The sequence below is a fragment of the Alligator mississippiensis genome, chromosome 5 (genome assembly GCF_030867095.1).
Source record: "Alligator mississippiensis isolate rAllMis1 chromosome 5, rAllMis1, whole genome shotgun sequence".
Classification (NCBI taxonomy): domain Eukaryota; kingdom Metazoa; phylum Chordata; order Crocodylia; family Alligatoridae; genus Alligator; species Alligator mississippiensis.
Genome location: NC_081828.1, coordinates 200,542,266 through 200,567,450, shown reverse-complemented (window position 1 = coordinate 200,567,450; position 25,185 = coordinate 200,542,266). Strand labels below are relative to the sequence as shown.

Genomic DNA, 25,185 nt, shown 5'->3' with positions numbered 1-25,185 from the left:
AATGCAAAGCATATGCTTTCACTATTTAGCTATAAACATCTTACTTCACTGTAATCTAGACAGACTTATTTTAGAAGAACTGCAATTTGTCCAAATGATGGGAAGTCTGTACTTGTCTCACTCTTGCTAAACATTCAGTTCTCAGTCTGAATCGCCCACAAATTCTTCTTTAGGTGTTAGGAAATGTCAAGGGTCACTGTGCAGTAAACTGATACAAAGATGGTCAGTCAACATATGATATATAGATAACAGCCTTTCATTCACAGGTTTCTTTGTAGGTTTATACATGAGTGCACAGTGTCCCTCCTGCTGTTCCTTAAGCATATAGTTGTAAATCAAGTAACAGAGATTTTTCAGATTACTCTTGGCTAAATGCCACTGTGGGAAGTGATTTAAATTAAACATCAAGAGACTTCTTAATTTTTTATGATTTATTTCTGAAAGAAGCATAGGAAACACAGTGCTTCTAGCCTTTTTTTTGTTTAAATCCTTTTTCTTTTGGGAAGCATTTATTTAAATCCCCACCCTGCAGAAAATACCATGTACATATATGCATACATGTTCTGCTTATGGTTCAAGGGCAACAAATTTGAGATCAGTGACTAAGTTTTGCAAAGGTCAGTTATGGGAGGCTTTATGGACAGTGGGTGCACTTTTCTTTTTTGAGGATACACTTGAATGAGTAAGTTACAGGAATGCAGAGCTTCCAGTTCCAACTTCTGTATCTTCTTATAGCTACAAAGCAATTGTCTTTCAAAACCCTAAGGGGCAGTAGGGCTTATATTAGCATGCTCACATTACACAGGGCAGACATCAAGTTATCTGCATTAGGAGAACAGCCATGTTTAAAAGTCTACCCTGATCTCTTCTCAACCTGAAAGAGAGTACTGAAGACTGGTTTCACCGCAGCTGTCCACGCCAGCTTAGATCAACAGCCATTTTAGCAGATATTAAATATGCTTTTCTGCAACTGTCATTCTCTCATCCAGACTAGAAAAAGCCTGACAGTTGGAAACAGAGAAGATGGGGATGTTTACTAAAGCTGTGCAAAGCTTTGGTCCCTGATTCGATTTGATGGAGATTCGGCCCAATTTGGTGGCCAAATCTCTGAATCTGAATCAAATCAGAGGACCCTTTAATCACTCCGAATCGAATCGGAACCCTCCAAATCGATTTGGAGAGATTCAGAAAGATTCGGCGATTCAGACATAGAGACAGCTTTAAATGTTTTTTCTACGTACCTCAAGGTAGCAGGCAGCTTGTGAATGCTGTGATGCTGGGCCGCATGGATTGTCCCACAGGAGTGTGGGGGGCTCCCCAGTGTGCTCAGCAGCAGACCCGGAAGCAGACCACAAGCACTTTTGGGTCTCCTGCGTCTGGGGGGGCACCTGGGTTCCCCCCCTGTGGCCAGTCACCGAGCCAGGGGAGGAGGAGGGGCACAGGAGGAGGGGCCCCTTTGCACGCCCCACCAGACTCAGAACTGGACTGGAAGTACTTCCGGTTCCCTTCCTGATTCTCCATTGAGCATGTGGAGGGCACCCCCCCCTGTACTCCTGTAGGATGCTCCATCTGCCCCAGCATCACAGCCTTCAAAAGCCACGCCTGCTACCTCAAGCTATGTAGAAAAAACATTTAAAGCTATCTATGGCCGAATCTCTGATTCTCTGAATCAGCATCGAACCTTCAGATTCGGCCAAATCTATTTGGCAACAGTGATCCAAATCAACAAATAGGGCCCGCTTCGCACACCCCTAGTGTTTACTAGGGATGGTTGCTTCTCAGTGGGCTAAAGTAATTAAGTGAATGGTAGCACCAGGCCCTGGACATGGCGGGTCTCAGTCCCCCAAACAAGACTCTGACTGCTATTTCAAGAGACTATCTTGCATTTATGAGTCACATTAGGAATTATAGGGATGTCTAATGACCACACCAATCCAACTTGCAGGCCTTTGGAAGCTTGCATTCATCTCCAAAGACACATTCTGGTAGAGAATGGAGAAAGACCAACAAATCAAGGGAGCCACAGCCAGTCGCTTGTCACTACGACAACACAGCTCTGGGAGTAAAGCAGAGAGCGGGAAGGATACTGAGGAGGTCAGTAGGTAAGCTTGGAACTGGAGAGCTGAAGACCATTAGTATCTTCGTTTTAAAGTACAATGTTGCCTCAGTAACCCTGCTCTATGTGGATTTTAATCCACCTAACTGCGGTCATTTATTACGACCCTAATCACATAGCAGTGGACCCAATCTGGCACGCGCTTGGGAATATGGAATGTGCAACGCTCCCGACATTAACTTGCAGCATCTTTTCTTTTAACAGGCTGCCACAGGATGCTCAGTTTGGTTTTCTTCGCTTCACAATGCTTCTCTTGTTTCCACCATTTCAACAGCTACCACGTCATTATCCAATAAGTTTTACACACATGAAAATATTGTTTATTGTTCCTTGGGCTCTTTATATACACAAGTCTCTGGAACAGACTGCTTGTTTTGGGATTTTTGTCAAAGCCCCCCCCCCAAACAAACCTTTTTTCATGAGAAAGCTTATTGCTGATAGAGCAGCAAATTGGAGTTACTATTCAGAAAGTGCTACAACAGATAATTTATGATACATGCAAACTGTTGTTACCTGACCATCTCCTTTGTGATTAAGAAGCACATTTTTTCCACATTTGATTTTATCACTTTATAACGTGCATCATATTGCCTGAACACATATACTGGCTTTTTATAAACCATTTCAACACTTACCCTGTCTCCAGGTCGCACCATCGGTTCTTGTTTTGTGCCTAATTTATGCAGTATATTGTAAGCAACCTTCATACTCCTGGTCCAAAGTTTGCCTATTAACAAATAATTTGTAAAATTAAAATTATGTCTTAAATTATACAAGCAAGGTTTTAAAGGAAAAATGCACCTGTGTACTGAAAGTGATTACTGGCAAGAGCATTTGGGGTCATCTTTTGTCTTACACCTGTTGTTGTACCAGCAGAGCCAATGAGCATATCTGCACATACATTTAAACATAGCTCTGGGGCTTTTTCTTTTTTAACATTCCTCTTAAGCATGAAACATTATTATAAAATGAAGAAACTCACGTTTTCACTATATTTGTTTAAATTTCAAGTCATTTTTTCCTTTATTTACTTGCCAGGATCTAAACTTCAGGGTCTCTGCTACTGCCTACAGCAGCTAACTGTCCTAAGTGGCCGGGATATCCCGAAGCCATGCTGTCACAGAAAGCTGTAGCATCATTACCACTGCAGGGCAGACATCACAATGTTGAATTACATCCCTGACAGAATTGTATAGGGGTTGCTCTATTCAAGGATATTATCGGGCCCCATATGCCATGTGTCCTACACCCAAACCATGGGTGACATATTCCAGTAAGGAGCCAGCCACCTCCCTTCCCACCACCAACCCTCCTCGTCCCATAAAGAAAAGAAAGACAGACAGACAAACTAGTCAGCATGGGCACACAGAAGCAGTAGGGACCCTCAAAAACTGATGATGTCATCAGGTTGCTTTCTAATGTTTTAACTCCTTATATTCTCTCCCTTGTGCTGAATGACTCTTCTTTCCAATCCACACAGCCTCCTCCCCTCAGCCTCATTTCTCTTGCCCTCCAAGCTCCCTTCTCCATTCTTCTCCTCTCCCTTGCTCTATGTCCCATCCCGGCTCCCTGGCTTCTATTTCTACTTAGCTGATCCTTCTCAACAAAGCCGCATCCAAAGAAAAACAGTAGCACCAACCTAACACTGACAAACATAATGACGGTTTGCACACTGGCTCCTTTTTCCCAACCTCTTGGCAGCTTTGCCCAAATAGCTTGTATAAACTTGCTGGGACAGGGACTTCATTACTTATGTCTGTATAACAGTTAGCATGATAGGCCCTGTCCTTACTTGGTTCTCAAGTAGTACCATAATGAAATAAATAATAGAGAGGAAATTCAATTCTTGAAAAAAGCCAATGCATTTTAATGACAATTTGTATACTACATTATTTGGGATCTTTAAAAAGACCCCCTTGCAAAAATATTAACCAAAAGCTTTGCAGTTTGCTGTTAAGTAATATTTAGTCTCACAGTAAGGCATGTTTAATTCATGCCCACTAATAATTTAAACTATCAGAGGCTCTGACAAGAGACTAGCTCTATGCGTCAGCAATCACCAAAGTTCACACAAGTGATACTGTATTCTTAACAAAGACATGCTTGCTACGCCAAATGTTCCACATCCCAAAGTAGGAGTACTACATTATTATTTTTAAGTGCAAAAGCTGATGAAATCAAAAACTATAAGAAGTCCAAATATTTTCCCTGTTCAAGAAAACTGGAAGGGTCACTACTGCTTGTTACTGTAAAGTAGCAAAGCACTGTTGTAACTGCTTCCGTAACTGCTTCTGGCTTGAATCAAACCATGTTTTCCAAGGTCCTTGATTTAATTAAAATTACTGCAGTATTTAGACACTGAAGTGCCTGAGTGTTTAGTATTAAACAAAATTAGTTAATTTTTGCTCCACTGGGAACTGAATAGGGATATATTAATGTGCCTGAAGGGTTTTCTTGCAAATGCAAGTATTGCCACTAAACAGAAATAGGTTCCAGCCAGTTGCTTGTGTTTTAAAGGACGCCCTTAACTTAAAAAGGCATTCCTGTCAGAACTATTTGTATAATGACCAATAATTATAATTTGATGAGCAAGTCTGATCAAACCTTGGTAGAAGTGAAGAAGAAAGTAGTAAACATCAGTTTTGGTCTCTCAAAGGTTCCCAAGATTAATGACTCAAAGGGTCATAAACCTTAAAGGACATAGAAGAGAGGTACAGAGTGTTGAAGGAGGGAAATCAAGAGTCTGGCAAAAGTTCAGAATTGCAAAGAACAATTTTTACACAAAACATTTCCAGGCCCGACAGAATAAGGTTTATCCTTTGTTCGATGGCAATGAGATGTAAGACAACTCTGCACTTGATAATTTAAAGGCCCACAGCATTTATTCAATGTGTAGATTAATTCCCAGGTGATGATCAAGTTTTATGTTTGTGTTTACACATTATTCATGTGTGTGGGATATCCACAGAGAGCGACAGCCCATAGGCACTATTCTCAGAATTCTGTATATTGAAAGGTTATTCATAACCAAAACTGCACATGAAGGGTATCCCCCCTATCTGCATGTCAAAAAGTGCATAATCTACCTAACTGCAGGATACACTGCCAGTCTCAAATGGTTACTTACTGTTTATAATCTAACTAACTGATTATCTGCAAATTGGTTATGTGCATAAACCGCTTAAGTACGTAGCATCTTTCAGTACTATTCTTTTCTTTGTAACCTACTCATCCTCCATTTAAGTGCACCATTAGAGAAACTATGAGCTCAATCTGGCTACTAATGGAGACCTGAACTGAGCAGTCCTGACAATTTCCAGGCTGCTATCAGAGGCATAAGGAGTTCTGAGAAACAAATGAATGAGTCTTAATGAGGTATGGAAAACTTCATGCAAGTTGCTCCTGTAATTAATAAACACTGTCTGCCCCAACCTGGGGTAAATGCATAGACTTTTCTAGTTTCCATTTTATGCACTTAAATGAAGTACACTGTATAATCTCTTCTAAAAAGGCATGGGAATTTCAGGCATCTCCCCCCACCCTTCTGATCTTCAGAGATTTAGGGCAAAACTACAGACTTTTGGGCTAGTATCCATTCAGTTTGTAAATAAAGAGACATGTTACTCCATTTGTTCCATCGCTGTTATTTTCAACATCTAATCTTATACTTTGAAGTGAAGCGTACAGTGATTCAGAGGTTGTCTCTTAGCTTTTTACAATCCCGTGGAAGCATATTCAGAACTGCCCAGCTAACAGTATTTGAAATCTGCTGATATTTAGCATGCTAGGAAAACCCAGCATTTTTCCCCACCACTTTCCTCTGTACTTTTTCCAACTCTAGCCATACTATCAGATCAACTCATAAGAGGTTCAAAAGGGAGAGTCTTTTTCTTTGTGCAAGAAACAGAGGTACTTGCAAATGTGTATATGCTTATGTCTAAAAATAGAGGGACATCAAGCCAAAATGTTTTACGTTTAGTTAGATTGGCAAACTATGTGATCATTCTTTTCTGGAGGAAAAAAGTCCTATAACCTCATATAGTTTCTGTTAAAAAATTCTCTTTTTGAGCAGGGTGTCACTGTTTCAACACAAGAACAGTCACAGAAAAAATAGCAATCTCTCTAGTAGATAGGGCTACGTCTACAGAGATCACTATATTCGTAACAATAATCAATCAATCAATTGGAAGTCAGCCCTTTTTTCCCAGGGTACGTAGCTTCATTCCTAAACAAAAGGAGCTTTAGGATGAATTGTAATAACAAATAAGCAGCCCCAACTGTAAGAATTACCCTGACCAGATCAGAGCATAATCTTCTGACGTGGAAAAGATGGAAGTGGAGGGGTTTTTTTTTTAAACACCTCAGCAATCTGGCCTGCCAAGAGCAGTGAGGTATACAAATGTCCCCAACACCAGACTGACAAGAGCCCTCAATTTTCTACAGGGGGAAATCTCTGTAGCATGTCCTTCCTCAATTTTGCCTGGCAGTGTTATTCTTGTGTCTCAAACATAAGAGATTAAAAGTTGGAAACAAAGGATAGTCGTTAAAATCTCTTCCACAAATGCAGCCAATTTAATCTCCATCACCAATACAGTTCTTTGCAGAGAAGAGGTGGAAACCAGATGTTCTTTATGCCAGAAAATGGTGCTGAAGGCCAATAGCTGACTTGTAGCTGACAAACTGTCATAGTTTTGTTGGCTTCAACAGAACTATGACAATTTACACCAACTGGAGATCTACTACTTTGTCTTTGGCTATGCTTGTAGTTACACCAGGGTCCAGGCTTGTTTGGCTACACCCATTGTCACCCATTTTCTTAATCAGCTTGCTTAAAGAGGGCAGTTCAGCTACAAGGACTTCAAGTGATGGTTTCTTCAGGACCGACTGCACTACTGCATGTTTACACTGGGTGACAGATTTCCTTTAACAATCTGTGATCCCATGTTTGCTAATCTCCTGAGACCCAGGAAAAGCAGAAGTCATGTTTGATGTAGTGGCCCCAATTGAATCATAGAAAAATAGGGCTGTGTGGGACCTCAAGAGCCTGTCTATGCCAACCTCCTTCTCAGGGCAGGAATACTGCCATCAGAGTAGTAGTGTTTCCATATCCCCCCCACAATTATTGCATTTCTTTGCATTTGGGCAAAAATAAAGCTCTCCATTTGCTCTTGATGAATGAGATCCTTCCTGATACAGTGCCATCTTTCACAGTCTGATCTTTCTTTATACTTCAGGAGATGCAGGACATTTTTACTACTGTGGGGGCATGTCTACATGTATTATTCATGCACAGCAATAAACTAAAGAGTTTATTGCTCCCGGAAACCTCCCGGGCACACCATTCACATGTGTGTCCAGACCACAGCACACTGAGCCACGCTGGAGCAGCCCCAGATGGCAGGGGGCCCATGGGGTCAGCCCAGGGCTGCTCTGACCTGGCTCAACGTGCTGCAGAGGGCTGGCTGGAACATTAGGGTGCTTCAGTGTGGGGCTAGCTGGCAGGCAGCCCCTGCACTGAAGCAGCCTCTTGCGCTCGCCTGCCGGGTCAGTGTCTACAACTGCGCTGCTGAGCAAAAACTCTGCACGATACAAGTACTTTGTAAATACAAGTACTACCCTGCTGTGGAGTTTATTAGCTTCCTGCACCCTAACAGGGGCGCACATGTAGATGCCGAGACATTTACTGCAGAGCTAATTAGTCAGTTCCACAGTAAACATCTTGTGTAGACTCGTCCTGGAAGAAGCAGTGTTCCCCTCCCTAATTCTACTCATAAGCTTTCACGTTTTCCACTCATCTTCCTATCGAGCTACTCTTACATGATCAGTATGTTTCTCTGAGTTCTTTTAAGTTTCTGATAAAGCTAACTCATTTATTTCCATCCTAAATTTTATACCAGTCATCTACCACCACCAAAAAGAAAATAGATGCGATTAGAGAGCACCTACTGTCCTCTCAGTTTTCTAAACAGTGTTTTCTAAAAGGATTTTGAAACAAATCCATTCATGTGGCAGACCTCTTACACTGCTACAAAACAAGCTTGCTCTTTCACCATAGAAATTGTAAGTACTATCTAGAGATGATCCCAAATTTACAAGTGGATAGGTAATCAGCTGATCTTCAAATCTATCAGTGTCTAACTTGTTTCTTATTACTATTTTTTAACCATTTACTAAAAAAAAGCCTTCATCTTCATTGTCAGCCACTTTCTTCGCTAGTTTTTAATCCAGGTCTGAGCACTTTTGCCAGACTTTCAAATTCCAGAATTCAGATTATGGCATGGGGCCAATTCCCATTCACAGGCTCTTTAAACAACTGCAAACTAAAGTTCTGTGTCCCCAGTACACACGAGGTATTCGCACGGGCACAGTATGGTGGCCAAGTCTCTGGAATCTACTCACCACCAACAAACATGTCATACGAGGGTAGCTGGTTAAGACGAGAAGAAAAAAAAATTATCGCACTTTCTAGCAGCAGCAAATAAAGCTGTGACAGACACCGTTTACACCTTGCTAACAGCAGCGTGCCGATGCTGCAGGAAGTTTGATTTAGTTATGTGGCAGCCACATATTTTAAGCTTTCTTTTGAATTGGCCTTTTTCTATTTAAAAATACATTGACAACAGATACAGGAGGTCCAGCTAACATTTCAGTGTTCATCCAATAAAGATTTAACAAACCCAGAGTGAGTTAATACTCCATTTCATCCACCTAAGCAACATATTCCTAGGGTAAAGGAAATTGCAAGGTCTGAAAATCATGTCAAAAGGGATGAGTTGACAAAAATATACATTTCCTATGGCTCTGAAGAAAATCCCTTAGGCTCTGCTCCACCCATCCCCAGTCTCTCATGGAAATGTCTGTTTGTGTTGAATGTAAAGAAGGTTATGAAAGACAAGCTTGCATCAGAAAGAGAGGTGCTCAGAGGCAAAACAAACCACAATCAATTTCCTTATTATATGCAGTATGCTTCTCATAACCACACAGCACTAACTCAGCAAAAGCAAACCAGTGGGCTCTTACCAATCTTCGTGCACAGCAATTCTGAGACTGCCAAAGTTAACTGCAAATATATTTATCAGACATTCTTTCAGTATCACAATTGGACATTTCTTAGGTTCTCAATAACTCAGCATTTATTCAACCTGGGGCAGGTAACATTTTCAGTGACTTTCTTCAGACAAACAAACACTTTCCACATTTGCTAAGAGACGGCTGCAGTTCTGCTGCTTTATTAACTACAAACCCAATTATTTCACATCCATCCAGTGTGTTGAATGAAACAGGTGTCTTGTGGGAAAAAAACCCATTGCGTGACCATATAATTACAGAGCTGTGTGTATGCACACAGGAGGGCACAATTAAATGGCATGAGCAACCATTAAATCCAACATTACTTCTGAGTGCATGATTTCCAAAACCTAAATCATGTCCTTTTAATAGATTTTTTTTTGGTAAGTATTTTTCTGGTGTTCTTTTTATCAATGGAAAAAAGGCAGTAAGTACTGTAGAAATGTAACAACCCCCACACTGATACATTATCTACATCAAACCATCAGCATTTCAGCACAGATCACTGCCACTATGCCACCATGAATTACCTGACATAGCAGCTAGTTGTTCCAGTAATTGTAGACAGGGAGATGGCCGAAGGCAGAAGTCAGGCCTGGTTCTCTCTCTTTTCCCATGGAACTGGAAAGTTCCTGGCTTCTGAGGTGCCCTCACTGGGAAGGTATACGGGCTCTGTGCTTAACAGTAGCATGACTTCAGCTTTAAGATGCTTATATCTGGTTATTCTGGCATGCTGATATCATTTTCCTGAGCAATACAAGGGAGCAAATCTTCTCTAAGCAACCCTTGAATTGACAAAGAACAGGCATTTCCCTATCAAGAGGGCTTTCCCCCTTCACTCTCAACAAGTTTAAGAGCCCTTTTGCAATTAGTAAAACCGAAGCTTTGCTCAAAAACAAGATGCAAAAAAAAAAAAAAAAAAAGGAAAAGTATTAGGCAGCCTAAATATACATGTAGCAATCAGCACAACTGGCATTGTTTTTGTGTGTGTGTGTGTGTGTGTGTGTGTGTGTGTTTTTAAACTCAAAATTAAACCTTACTTATCCTCCAAATTAATTTTGCTTCTTTCCTACCCATTTTGATCATCCTTAATATTTTCAGTTTCTCTCTCTCTAAATACCATATCCAAGCAGGATGTAGGTGACCCTGGTTTTCCACAGATCTCTTCTCTGTGAGGCATACGGAATTTGCAGCATGAATACATTCATCCATTTAGATAAACTCTTGACATAAGTCAACGTCTGTCTTCCATGATCTCCCTTTCCTTCAATCTTTCCAGTTACAACCAGACTTTCAATTTCCTCTTTCCTCATAATTTGTCCAAAAAACTGCGACTATCTCTTTCTGATGTTAAATCAGCAGCTTCCTCCTGCAGCCTACTCTTAACAAGGTATCTTCATTTGAAGTGTGACTTGTCCAATATACATTCAAGATGTGCCTGAAGAACCACACTCTTTTCCACACTTGGCGATATTGTCCAGCATTCGTATGCATGCACGAGGACTGATATAACATAGCAATCCAAAACTCTGAACTTCGTCCCCATACAAATTTTACTATTTGTTAATATCTTTTTCATATTCAGAAATTCGTCTTTCACCATCCCTATTTTCCATTTTATTTCATGGTCACATTCATCATCTAATGTTATCCAGCTTCCCAAGTAAATTTATCGACCTGCCTTATCTGTTCCTTTTCCACTCTGATGTTGCATACAGGAATGATCTTCTTCTTTGCAATTACCATACATTCTGTTTTTCTATAGTTGATACTTAGACCCTTCTTCTCACTTTTACTAACAATTTTACCTAAAATTCCTTGCAGCTTCTCTTCTGAATCAGCTAAGACTGTCATCAGCATAATGCAAGTTGTTCAAATTCTATCTGCCAATGATCAGCCCTGGTAAATCCACAATCTCCCTCAGTATTTTCTCACTGTACATGTTGAACAATTCATGTGAAAAAACACAACCTTGATTCACACCTCTCAATCTGGGTGAAATCACTTAGTTCATTTTCTATCTTCACTGCTGCAGTTCGGTCCCAATAGAGTTTCTTAAAATTTTCAAGTCCTTACCATCAATATCCAGTTCTTCCACCATTTTCATTTTCATGCTTGACTCTATTAAAAGCTTTGGTATGATCAATAAAACATAAGAAAAGGTCTTTCCTCATTTCTATTGCCCCTTCTGAAAGCATTCATACCATTGAGATAGCATTTCTTGTATCTCCATCTTCAACAAAGCCACACTGAACTTTTTGCAACTTTTTCCCCATCTTATTCTGCTTCTAGCTCTCACCAGCAGCACCTTTAATAGGATCTTTGTTACATGGCTTATTAAACTAATGGTTCGATGGAGCTCACATTCAATGCCTCCAGGTTTTTTGGGAAGTGCAATAAAGATCAATTTACTGATGTCCTCAGGTATTTCTCCACTTTCATAAAACTCATTGATAACAGTTGTTAACTTTTCTATAACAAACTCTTCCAACCATGTTATTTGTTCTATTGCAATATCATCTGGTCCTGTAGCTTTCTTGTTTTTCATTCAGTTGATAACTGTTCATACTGCTGACTTAAGAATTTTCAAAACGGCCATGTTCTTCTGAATAGATGGCTTTTCTTTTTGACTGTCATGGAATAACTCTTCAATATACTCTGTCCTGTTTTCAATATTTGTTTTCATTCCATAATCACATCACCACTCTTGGCTTTTCTACATCTCCTAACAGTACATCCTTCTTTGCCTGTGATGTCTTTGATATTCCTATACATTGATGTAATATGTTTATCCTCTTGCTTTTCTATCTCTGTACATTTTTCATTAAGCCATTTTTCCTTTTCTTCGTTGCAATTTTCATTTTACAGGTAAGAACACTGGCTTCAAAAGCATACATATTATATGGTATACATAATGTGCTACTAGGCTGCTTTTCTCCTAAATGAACACACCTGTATTAGACACATCAGTATTCATTCCAAACATACCGAATCTGGACTGTGATTCCTGACCCAATTTTGTATGAGGAAGAAACTATTCCCTGGCCCTAAATTTGATCTTAGGTTTTTGGTCAGAGTCCAGGCTCCCTCAGAACCTTCTCCCTCTCTCACATTCCAGATTCTACCATTTGGATACATTTTGTGGCTTCATTCATGCCAAAAGTGGGACTATGAAAAATGTTATCTAAGAGATGCTTTTTCCATCTATAAGCCCTGAGGCACAAGGTCATTTAAAATATACAAAGCATTTCTATTTAACACACAGGGATTAAGTTTTCAAAAGTTTGAAAAAAAGGGCAAGCGGGACATAAAATACAAATTATTAAATTAGGAGGTGTGAAAAACTATGAGAACTGAGAAATGATACAAATTACATTAGCAATATGGGCAGGACACAAGAGATTAAAATAAAAAAAAATGCAAACTATTATTCAAGAGTACATCAAGGGGGGAAACACCCTGAACATTCAGTGGAAGACAGTATTGAAAGCAGTAATGAGACCTAAAGGCTCAAGTGGATTACAAGTTTAATGAGAGCTTGCACTGAAATGCAAGGTGCAAGGGGTGAGCAAAGCTAATTTCAGAATATCTATGAAAAAATACATTTTTATAATATGGAGCTGATAAGTTTGGTATGGGTGAATCCTTATCTACAGCAGCTACCACTTAAATCATGTTAATTATATCATGATTCTGAAGGTAACTTTGTCACCATGGCAGCACAGTGCTAAAGCTGCATCCCCTGAATATTTAAAATACAATATATTGTAACAATGTTAAGTACTGTGAAACAGATGCGTTTTATGGAGGTAGTAGGGGGAGTGGTAGGACTGGGTAAAATTGGGGATAGCAACTGGTGACTACAACACAATGCTACATTCTAGGCACCTCGTTACTAAACTGAAAATAAAGGAGGGAATTAAAACAAAACAAACTTTAAATGTAAGGGTTTGCAGGGAGTGATTCTTGAGAATAGCCTAGATATGTAGCATGCCTAAATAAAAAAGACAAGGAGTGAGTAAGAAAAAGGAAAGACCAAAGTCTAATTGCATCTGAAAGCTTAATTAACCAAAGAAGCATCAATTCTGTAGGATGCCCTAAGCAGGTAAGAACTATGAGATTAAATAGGTAAAAAGAAAATTCAGGTTAAGGGCTTAAATGTAAGGAGAACAAGGGTTTGTTGAATAGTCACCTAGGGAAGTGGTGAGGGCAAGGCAGGAGCCTGGTGAGCAGACTGGAGCAGGCACTACCCTGCCCACAAAGGGCACATCCTGCCTGACTGCCGCCTGGAGCACCATGCTGTTCTGCCTCCCTGCTGAACTCCGGCCTGGGATTTTAACGAGCCGGCTGGGACCAGCCTATGGAATACTGGAGTGTTCTTGCCAAACCATGCTCAACCCTATATATACACACATGAATTGATATAGCACAATGGTGCATGAGACTTACTTGATTCTAACTATGTGCCTGTTTAAAAATCCAAGACTATTTCCTGGAACTGAATGGCAGAGAAGGCCTAAGAATTTTGTAGACAATGTCATACTACCATTAAGAAGTGCAGGAAATGAATTTTGGGAGGTTTAGGAAAATTTCTTTGAAATAATCTTACCCTAAAATAGAAATAATTGCAAAAGAACTTCGGTGCACTGCAGTACTGATTAAAGAAGCAGGTCAATTTATTTAGTAAAATGCCCTGCTCTCTCTTCCTACTCCTCTTTTTCATATAAAAATACCTGTTTGCTTAGACCTCTTGGGTGTGGGTGACCGTATGTCCTGGACTGGCCAGGACAGTCCCAGATTTCAGAGTGTGTCTTGGCATCCCAGCAATTGGAGAGAATTGAAGCAAAAGTCCTGAATCGGTGGGAACCTGGCTGCACGTGCCCAGCTTCTAAGTCAGGAGTCAGGCATGTGTGGGAAGGTCCAGGCCAATCTGGGACTTTTGCTTCAGTTTTCTCCAGCGAGCCCAGTCCTGGTCCTGCAGGACCTAGTCCTGGTCCTGGTCCAATTCCACTGGTCTGCCAGTCTAGTCGCTTGCCTAGTAGAGTGCAGGGGGTGGGGGAGCTGCAGGGTCATGGGGAGCTATAGGGCTGGCAGGGGGGAAGAGGGGGTGGTGCCCACATCCAGCAATAGCTGGGTTCACAATGAGTAAATTAAACTGGGTATGAAGGTGCTTTCAGTAGAAAACAACAGGGTTCTATTTTATTTCACATATTTTTGGATATTTTTCTCAGTTGCAAATAAACCTACTCAAAGAAGATCTGGAATAGCAGTGAATCATAGGTTTGCCTCCCGAGCTCAGTTATTTTTGTTCTCTTTATATGCATGTTCAGTGTAGGCAGGCTCATCTTTCAGCTGGATTGGCACAGACAGCATCTGAACTTTAAATCCTAAACGTTCTTATGCTTCTACCAGCCTTTCTCCATATTTACGGCAAGCATGTTCAACAGCTTGCCAAGCTAGGGAACTAGAGACCAGGAATTCTAAACTCTGGTTTACTCCATATTAAATGAAATACAACAAAGTGTAGATTCTTTTTTGTGTGTTTTAAAGTATAAAGCACCTGCAAGCGTTGCTCTGCATATCACCAGCACATTCCATAATTAGAAACTAAAATGGAAACTGTTGAAGAGATGTCCTTATGTGAAAGATTTTTTGGCTTTTTGCTATTGCAACAGATGGTCAGTTATATCTCCAGTTATAATTACCACAGTTCACAGTGCAATAGATGCTGGAAGTCTACATCATGACATGCAAGCTCGTATTCAGAGGCATGCTAGGAAGAGTCATTCAGATCATCATTACTAACATTTCAGTTAATTCCTATTAGAAAGATGCACTCATATTGTGTTTTTGAGGAAGTTGGTAGAGTTGATCAACTAAACAGACCTGAATGTCTTCTTTCTGTAAAATCTACTACAATATGTAAGGATAGTTTATTCACATCCATATAAATATGGGTTTATTTTATAATCTAACAGCCTTGTTGGTATCAACTCAGTTTCCCCCCTCCCACAAACAGGTTACACTATAGTCTTTCATATATTCAGAAAGTTGTCCTTCCCACACAATAAGCACTCAAGACCAACAGCACCCCATATATTTTGCTACAGCCAAAAAATGCAGCAGAAATAATATTAGTTTTTAACATAACAACCCCCCACTGAAGAAGTTTAACAGGTTACTCACCATAAGTGAGAATGTACAGTGGTTTCCCATTTGTGTCCATAGTGGTTAGGCAAGGAGCTTTTGGCGAAATGGTCCCCCATCGCTGCAATGCTGCTTCTAGAGATGGCGGCCAATTTGTAACTACACCCAATTGTTCCCCACGCATAGCCAACATCTGAGCTCCCTCTGGCTTTGGTTGATTTGGATCTGGCTGTTGAACTTATGATTATGAAAAGATATAGAGTTACCAAATAAATTCTCTACCGTTGTTTATAACTGCAGAACCAAGAAAATACCTTACTTTTGTAAAATAACTTGAACACAATAAAATGTTAAAAGGTATGAAGGACACAATGGTCATTTTGTATATCAGCACTGTACCTAAGTGAACAAGTTATGGAGAAGTACAGTAAGATAATCTCCTCTTAACTTTCCTTTCTTCGTTAATTAATAAATGTCTCAGGAATGCATGTGCTTAGCCTTACACTTACTATACTAATAATAGAAAAAGGAATTACTTATTCATGCTACTTTATGCAAAGTTACTCTTCGAGAAAGACAAAAACTGTATCTACTGAAAAATCAACACAGTAAAGCTGCAAGATAGAAAACTTTTTTCTTTGAGAAAATGTAGCAATAAAGTGAACCACAGAATTATCAGAAAATGGAAATAACTCATCAAAAATACACCAATTAAAGTTACACCCTATTACAATGTTTTGCTATAATTTTTATTAAATCAATGTAACTTGCAAATCTTTATATTCAAAGCATATAGTCAGCAGCTGTAAATCTTTAAATAAAGCTATATATTCATTGACTCCTAGTTAGTATTTTCAGTACTTTATTGACCAACATTTAACATATTCTTCTTACTCTACTTCCTTCATAACTGGGTCTTTCACATTGATCCAGCTGTATGAAAGGAAATTATGTTATACACAGTACGTGTTTTTAGGGCACAGGCTTTTCCCCCACCTTTCCTGATACACAAAGCAAGAGTGAACTCTAACCACTCTACTCTACGTGCAGGGCAAACAATATGGATCTCTGATTTCACTGCACTATTTTCAGGTTCATCATAAGCAGATTCTGTGGTCACCACCAGCAAGGGTTTACTTCACTTTTACAAAGCAAAATGGTAGAAGACAAATGAAGAAACATTTTACAGTGTGTGAGAAAGAGGTTTCCAAAACCTTTTGAAAAACAGTCATTTTACCTTCTAACAATTCCTCAAAGTCATCTACAAAGAACTCTCGTAATGGTGGTCGTTTAGGCCGTTTTAGGGTATTGACCAGCTGTTGAATCTTTGCTGACACTCTGCTGCTCACTGGTACTCCTGCAGAATAGGGATCAATGGAGATATCAGTAGGCTGCTAAGCTGCATGGCTCCACATGGTAAGGGGGAGGGGGATAGGAAAAAAAAAAAGACTACAAGAGTGGAAACAGACATTGCCCTTGTGCCACCATAACAATTTTTATGGTGGCACAAAGGCCAAGCAAACAGACATCCATGCCCCATATTGCATTACAAATGCCTAAAATTTGGTGCCATGACATAGGTGGTAACAATTTCTGCCACTATTTAGCGGTGGATATCTGTTTGCTTTACGGTATAAGAGCACGGGCAACCCAGAGCTGCCCATGCTCTCCAGCTGCCCCAGACAGGTGCTCCTTAGGCTTGAAGAGCCCAATCCTGCATGCCCAGGAATTCCCATTCAAGACAGCACCTCTCAAGCCCCAGCACTGCCCATCTGGCTTTCCCAGCTTACAGACGTGCCCTGGGGAATCTCCTTAGGGATGTCTCTTTAAGACGGAACTACATCACCCATTGTCCCACAGGATCAGTGGGTGGGACAAAGGGCGATATGTATTTCACCCAATCAAGTGGATCAGCTCTGTTGGGACACATCCCATCAGAGCTGATCTACTTGGTGATGTCTATTTCTAGCCATTCTGCAATGCCACCACAACCACAGTTTCATGCTATATACTGACTCAGCATTAAAGTATTCAACATGAAGACATACAGATTCATGCATCAAAAGGAACAAACAAAGTCTGCTTTAAATTTAATAAAAAAACAAAGCGCACACACAATGTCAGAGTGAAATTGTTTTAAGTTAGAAGGAAATAACATGCAGATTTGGGAAAAGAAGCACAGTAAGTACATGTTTCAACAATGTAAACAAATTTTAGAAATCTTCTAGATGGCTCTGGTGATGGCTAGCAGAAAAACAGGACTCAAGCCATGGGCTGCTGCTCTCTCATCTACTAGCCAGATCAACACTGCCTAATTATATAGCTTTCACCTCACTGCAGCTGCAAATAGGGATCCAGTCAGCAAGAAAACCAGGTCACAGGTGTTTTTCAACTTCCTATTTATTTTAGGTTGAACTGGCCCATGCTCTTCTCACGCTACTTCATTTTAACTAACACTGTGATCCTCACAGTGAATTTCATTGGCCAATAGGTAAAGGTGCTTAACTGCAAAATTAACAGCAAAATACAGTTCCAAGTAAAAGCCACTGGGCACTTGTATAATATGATCCCAACAAGTACCTTCCCCTTTTCTTGTTCTAGACCAAGCATCTCACCTCTGCAACATAGGTGGCTCCTGATCTAGCCTCCCATAGCATTGCAAATGGGTCACCTTCCTGCCCCTTCTCAAGGGCTGGCTCCAATATTTTTACCGTATAATACAAATTGTGCTTTTCATAGTTGAAGCTGTTAAGCGTATACATAATACACTTGGTTTCAAAATCCCCACCTTTGCCAGAATCATGTTTAATCCATTTTAGGAAATGGAGCAATAAGGAAGGTTTTACAAATAACTGTTTTTCAAAACACTACTCAAAACAAATTTTTTTGCACAAAAGTAACTTTAAGATGCACCCTCTTGGTATAGCCTATATTATGCCATTTGAAAATGGTGTAGCTTTTCTTCTGCATGCACAGTAAAAGTCAATTCTAGGGTATAGACAGACTTACAGATGTGTGTCCAGGGACTTCATGTGCTGATCCACAGTATTTGTTTCTTATGTCCACTCCTACCTGCAGCAAGCAGGAGCTAAACCATAGTTGCCTAGCCTTGTTTCATTCATCCATTCAATTTAGTATGATTTTTTTCATCTGTCCATACCCCAGAGGAATTTTCAACTTTATTTTGCTGAAGTTTGCAAGCAATTTCTAAAGGAATCAGCTCAACTGATAAAGAATCATTTCTCTATCTTGATTTCACATGTACCAGTTTATTTTAGGACTTATAAAAATACTATACCTGCTGTGTGGCCAAAGAAAACAAGGAGCAAGTGTGTACAATAGACCACTCAAGAGGGGGAAGTCACAATATTTAAGAGAAAAACAATTATTTGTGACATACCATCACCAGTTTCCATAAGTTCAGCATTGCCATACTTTGGTGCCACCCGTGCTGTGGATCCTTGTGGTCTTTCTACTTGTATTGAGTGCTCTGAGGTGTAAGTGGTAACATCTGGAGGGGCAGAATGATTTTCTGTGAAAAATAAGTTAACAGGTTTAATCACATCACTCTAGATATGAAGGGGAGAAGAGGGTTGGGGAAACAGAGGAGGGATACTACTTGTGTCTTAACGGCAAGCTTTTATGTCAATCCTAATTATTGACATAAAATCCTAGCAGCTACTCCAATAAAATTATCACTCACAAAATTCCTTGCTTGTCTTAAAATTAATACATTCATAAGCTGCCCAGAAAATTGTGTCCCACCTCAGCTGTCAGTGCCTAACATTGCTTTTATTCCTTAGATGTCTAAAAGCTCAGAAAAGAAGTACAGAGTGTGACATTATCAGGCTGTTGCCCCTTCCTCCTCTTATATTTAAGTTAGGTTGAAGTTTGTGGCCAACTCCAGTTAGAAACAAACCTAAACATATACACTTCTGATAGATTATTTCTTCAATAACCAAAATAGAAGAAAATCACAACATGTTAAGTTCTATCACATAAAATTGGCAATGTAGACCAGTTTTACAATCTCAGCATTTCGATTCCAACAGTTTCAGTTTCCAAAAAGAATTTATTGGTACATCAACATTTTTCAATCAGGGCATGATGGTGAAATAAATCCGGAAGAATGCAATAGAATTTAAAGAAACATGAGTGTTACATTGTGCGTGGACACTTGCTTGATTACTATTTTTAGATTGAGCTATTTCAATTCATCCACAAAAACACACTTAGCTTCCAGAAAGCAAACATGATTTGATCTGACTCATGACGTTGCTGAACAATTCCAGAAAACTAATCTCCCTTTTTCACAGCTTGGTAACTCAGCATGCTTCCACAGCTTATTTTCAGATGTTCTAAAGTTTGACTCTGTGTTACCTACAGATTTGCAATGTATTCCAGGTTGTGTCAATGAATTTTTTTCCATGTTTTTAGCAGCATTAGAGTAGGTAGACAAACTCAATTAGTATTTAACAATATTTTCTATTTAATAAAATAAATGATCACCAGCAGTCCTCAAGATACAAAAATAGATAAAACCTTTTACTATTTCCTCTAAAATGAAAAAGAACAAAATCAGATTGATGAAGATTGTATCAGCCCTTTTAAAATAGCAAGTATTCTGGATAAATCAGTTTGACTCCACTATTTAAAAATATAGTGCATTTGCCTCAACTACACTTGCAACTTGCTCATTACCTGAAAGTTTTGTCCTCTTCTGAATTTTGTAATAGAAAGATTTGCTTATACTTTTTATATAGAAATTAAATCTGTAAACAAGTTGAAAGTACTGTATTTCCAGTGTCCTAAAATGCATGTATAGTCCAAATAAATGCAAAATAATTATCCAAGATGAATACACATTCTAGACACCATCTAACTCTATATTACAATTGCATGACAAAAACATTAGAATATGACAAGTGATTAACATTCTTGCTACTCAATATAAATGTAGATGTTCCCTAAAAACCTTTTAGTTTTTATCCAACTTGTCCAGTAACTATCCTGCATATACATTAGCACAATATGGAAATGCACAGTGCTTCTTAGAAGTGTTTTTAAAGGCTTGTAAAGAAACAATAATTGATAGTATATATCAATAAATGTATCGTTCATAAAGTTATTTTATTGAAAATGCCAAAGCAAGTAGCTTTACAAGGGGGCAACATATTGCTCTTTTCTTTAGTTCATGTTCATCTAGTTTACAGCTTCAGTTTCAATAACCATCTGATGCAGATGGGATGCAGATAGGATTTTCTGGGCTCAGAGTACCTTAAAAAATTCTGACCATTTATGCAGTAAATGTCTTGTGCTCGAAATGCACATAAGAAATCTCATAAGGTTCAACAAGGACAAGTGCAGAGTCCTGCACTTAGACAAAACAATCCCATGCACCAAGACAGGCTGGGGGCTGACTACCTGGGCAGCAGCTCTGCAGAAAATGACCTGGGGGGGGTCACAGTGGACAATAAGCTGAATATGAGCCCACAATGTGCCCTTGTTGCCAAGAAGGCTAGAAGTATACTGGACTACATTAGTAGGAGCGTAGCTAGAAGTAATTATTCCCCTTTATTTTGCACTGGCGAGACCACATCTGGAGTACCATGTCCAGTTTTGGGCCCCCCACTATGGAAAGGATGTGGACAAGTTGGAGAAAGTCCAGCGTAGGGCAATGGAAATGGTTAGGGATCTGGGGAACATGACTTCTGGGGAGAGGCTGAGAGCAGCCTTTAACTACCTGAAGGGGGTTCCAAAGAGGATGGAGCTGGACTGTTCTCTGTGGTGGCAGATGACAGAACAAGTAGCAATGGTCTCAAGTTGCAGCAAGAGAGGTTTAAGCTGGATATTAGGAAAAACTGTCTCACTAGGATGGTGGTGAAGTACTGGAATGGGTTACCTAGAGCAGTGGTGGAATCTCCATCCTTGAAGGTTTTTGAGGCCTGGCTTGACAAAGCCCTGGCTATAATGATGTAGTTGGGGATGGTCCCGCTTTGAGCAGAAGGCTGGACTAAATGACTCCTGAGGTCCCTTCCAGACCTAATTTTCTATGATTCTATGAATTATTTCATCCGTGACTCATATTTTCAGGGCAATATTTGGTCATTCTTACTTTTATAATCAGTGATTGAATTATCCAATAACTGAGCCAATCAGAAAGCACACATCTGCTAATACATTGGATAGGAGATTATGACTAAGGACATAATTAATTTTAATACATTATTAATATAAAGGAGTATTTTTTGAAGCTGGGTTTAAAATGTCAAGTAATAGATAACATTTTAACAGTGGTAAGCTTGAATACCCTTCAGATTGTATGCAACAAATCAAATACATGTTTTAGTTCAAGTATTTCTTCCAAACTTTGGTACTGGGATAATTTAGGCAGTGATGACAAGGTATGCTGATGACAAGGCAGTGATGACAAGGTCAAAGCAATGTTAATTGGGTCCAGATACCATCCCATGGGGCACGGTGATGAGTAAGCTGTGAAACAGTACTGTAAAGGTAACTTCAAAATTTGTAATCACAACAGTATTAGACTATTCCACAAACCACTCTCATTTTGACAGATTCTTTAGCACAAGTAGTAGAAACAAAAGGGACACACAAAGAATTACTGCTTTGCATGCCTGATTCTCCTGTGCAGCCCAAGGCCTGGGCGAAAGACCTGAAACTATTGATGATGCTCGCACGCAGCAGTAACTCCTCCTGTCCAAGTAAATCTCCTTGTTATTGGGTGCATGCCATAAGAGCAACAAGTTACTGTAATATCACTTCCAGGGGAAAGCATAGTTCTTGGAAGAATGGTAGAAGAAAAGCAGCTCCACTTGGATTATCAGGGATCTGCAATGCATGGTTCTGTTTCTGTACGAATGAAGATCAGAATAATGTGCCATAAATATTCTCTCCTATCTGTTTGTTGTATCCACCTCTGCTCTCTTGCCCTTATATTGCTGTTTAAATCACTGTCTTTCCATTTCTCTGATTCTAAAATGCTCCACTCCTGCCAGGGTTACTGAACTGTTTGGATTAACGCCTCCCTGCCCCCTACCCGCCCACCCCATAATAGTGAAGTACCAAACAGAGGCTGCTTCTGTCTGTTTCTTTTCCTTTTGTGAATGGCCTTCTTGTTGGACAGTCTAGAGCAGCAGTGTCAAATGCACCTGTCCCACCCTCCCTTGACAAAATCCAGACAGTAGAGTTCTTTGAGCACTGGATCCAGAATGCAGGGCTCCTTGCAGGCCAGATCTGAATGCGGCAGTGGGATCTGTGAGCATTACTGTAGCTGTTGCTTGCTCCCCACCACCAACACACATCCCCAGTGTGGTTCTCTACCCCAGATAACAGAAGTGGGCCCCACCACCAAATTCCCAACTCTTCTAGGAGCCCCCTAACCCATATCCAATAGACAAGCCCCCTAGCCTATGGCAACCTCTCTCACAATGAAGTGCCATCACTGGCTAGTCTGCCCCGAGTGCAAGTGAAATCCCTGACGATGAAATGTAGCATTTATTCAGATAGGAGGGTCTAAGTTAAGCCACTGATGCAATCCGTATAATATCTGCCCAGCCTTCGCATCAGATAACCTGAAGCAGCATTTGAGTTTCAGAGTTAAGAATAATGAACCTGACACACACATTGATGAAAAAGTAAGGGCAGTGACAGCTATATGACTTCAAAGCCTTTCTTCTACAAAATATACATCTTTGCGTCATCTTCTCTTCCCATCTTTTTCAATCTTCTTGTGTTATAAGATCACAGCCTGAACAGCTGCTCCCACTTAAGACTCTACTTATTCGTACCACTGGAATTATATAATTTACCACCATTTTGCCAAGGGAAAAAGAGACAGTAGCTCAGCGCAAATTCATTTAAAAGAGATTATGACATACTGACTCAGTCCCACATTTGGAGAAGAAAGAGCAGTCACAGAGTAATCTCTTTGTGGAACTAATGGAAGTATTGTATAGTGGGCAATCACAATGCTTCCAGGGGCTCTGGAGAAGCACCATTACTTTCTTCTGACAGGCCAGCTCTGTCGGTTGATGCGGACGAGATGCTTAGAGCCATGGCTCTACTCATCCTGAGTCAACTGAAGTTCTTCTGGCTGCACATTATCCAAGCAGCGTGTAACACCATGAATCAGCTCTGTGTACCACTGTCAGAATGCAGAAGAATTTGAAGGTTGTCACAGAGGTGTCAGCTATTCCTTGTGGCACATGTTCACATATTAATTTTATAAGAAACCTAAGTTGCCTTTAATTTGGAAAGAGGCCCTTGATTTTCAAATGAAAGACACATGTGAGGCATACAGAAGCAGGACCAAGACCCTTTTTTCCAAGTTACTTAACCCTTCAGCTTGTACCTCAAAGAGAGAGCAGCCCCCCCCCCCGGTTAATATGCTGATTTGCTTGTTCACTGGCAAGCTGCCTTCAGTCTGTTTTGTGCTCTTCTTAATTAAATAGCCCATTCCCTTAGAATACTAGAAATTTCTTGGCCAAATTATATGCTCCCCAACTTGCAAAGTTTCTTTTCAATGACGTTTTGCTAAAGCATTACCACCAAATATCTTTTAGTGAGTCCCTCTTCATAATATAAAAGCATAACAGCTATTTCAGAAAAACTTAGCATTAGGCAACTGCACTGCACCGAACACATCTAAGACTTAAGCAAGAAGTATAACGGACGTGTACTTACTGTCTATTCAATTATTAGACCCTTCCTATTTTGTTTTGCTGTGCACATATTATTTTTACTGCTCTTGATATTAAATTCTAGTTGCATTCAGCAGCTGACTACCTTGGAAAGGAGCTCATTTTCTTAGACTAAAAACTGGGGCTTTGCGCATGTAAGCATTGAGAAAAATATTTTCACTGCATGCTATATTAGGTTTATGGAAGAGCATCTGTGCTTCATAAAAGCTTATTTTTAAAGATGCAAGCTTACGTGGGTGCGTGTTTCCTTATTCGGGCCCCACAAAGTGGTCCCATTCTAGCCTTGACTCTGGTTGTTCTGGCACAGGTACCATTATTATTTTGCAGAAGTATTTTATCTTTTTTTTAAAGCATTTTTAGCTGCCACTTAACATGATACGCAAATATATGGTGGTTGCAGTCCTTCAATATAAAGATGACAGTTTTCCAATAAATAGAGAAGTCATCAGTGAGTCCATAGATGACTGAGGACGCATCTGTGATCTTCAACTGAAGACGTGGCAAACACATTCCATGAGGGAGGAGTAGAGCCTGGTGATGTCAGGTCACAGCTCTTTCTCTGTGTCTCTCTCATCTACCCACCTCTGTATTGAGGCAAGTTTGCTCAAAATGATTGATGCCTTGTCATACATCACAGCACCATTGGTCACCACTCAGTGCTTGAGTCTCACGGGTATTGATTGTAATATAAGACAGGATATTTAAAAGTTATATGCAAGTCGGGATACATTTCTAACTCCTGTTGTAAAGAGTCTTTACTGTCCCCTGCCATCCAACATACCTAGTGTGACTCAAAAAGTGCTTATAGTTTCTCTAAGTTTTGGGAAGTACCATATTTTCTTGCATACCACATGCCCTCAAATAAGACATGCATCTTGTTTTTGGAAGACAGACTGTACAAAGAAAGATTGTTCCAAAGTCATGGCCAACTGTGACAGAGGAAGTCCTCTTGGAGGATGCAGGTGCATCAACGTGAGATGCTTAATGCACACTGGACTAACTCTGCTGCGCATTAGTGCAGCCATAACTGTGGTAATGCGCTAATGCGCAATAGACTTAGTCTGATGCACGTTAACTGTTACACAAAAAGCATTCACCGGCACTAATGCATAGTAGCACCAATTACAGTGC

At 40.0% G+C, this 25,185-nt stretch overlaps 1 protein-coding gene across 10 annotated transcripts in view; it reads right to left on the bottom strand.

Annotated features, from left to right (window-relative positions):
* DIP2C (disco interacting protein 2 homolog C) overlaps positions 1 to 25,185 on the bottom strand; it is a 464,954-nt gene that overhangs the window by 126,123 nt on the left and 313,646 nt on the right. For all 10 annotated transcript variants that reach the window (XM_059729168.1, XM_059729169.1, XM_019498679.2 and 7 more), the window contains 4 exons: positions 18,732 to 18,863; positions 16,569 to 16,688; positions 15,371 to 15,568; positions 2,752 to 2,843 (listed from right to left, as the gene is read on the bottom strand). In XM_059729168.1, coding sequence (XP_059585151.1) covers positions 2,752 to 2,843; positions 15,371 to 15,568; positions 16,569 to 16,688; positions 18,732 to 18,863 — 542 coding nt within the window. The remainder of the gene's footprint in view (positions 1 to 2,751; positions 2,844 to 15,370; positions 15,569 to 16,568; positions 16,689 to 18,731; positions 18,864 to 25,185) is intronic.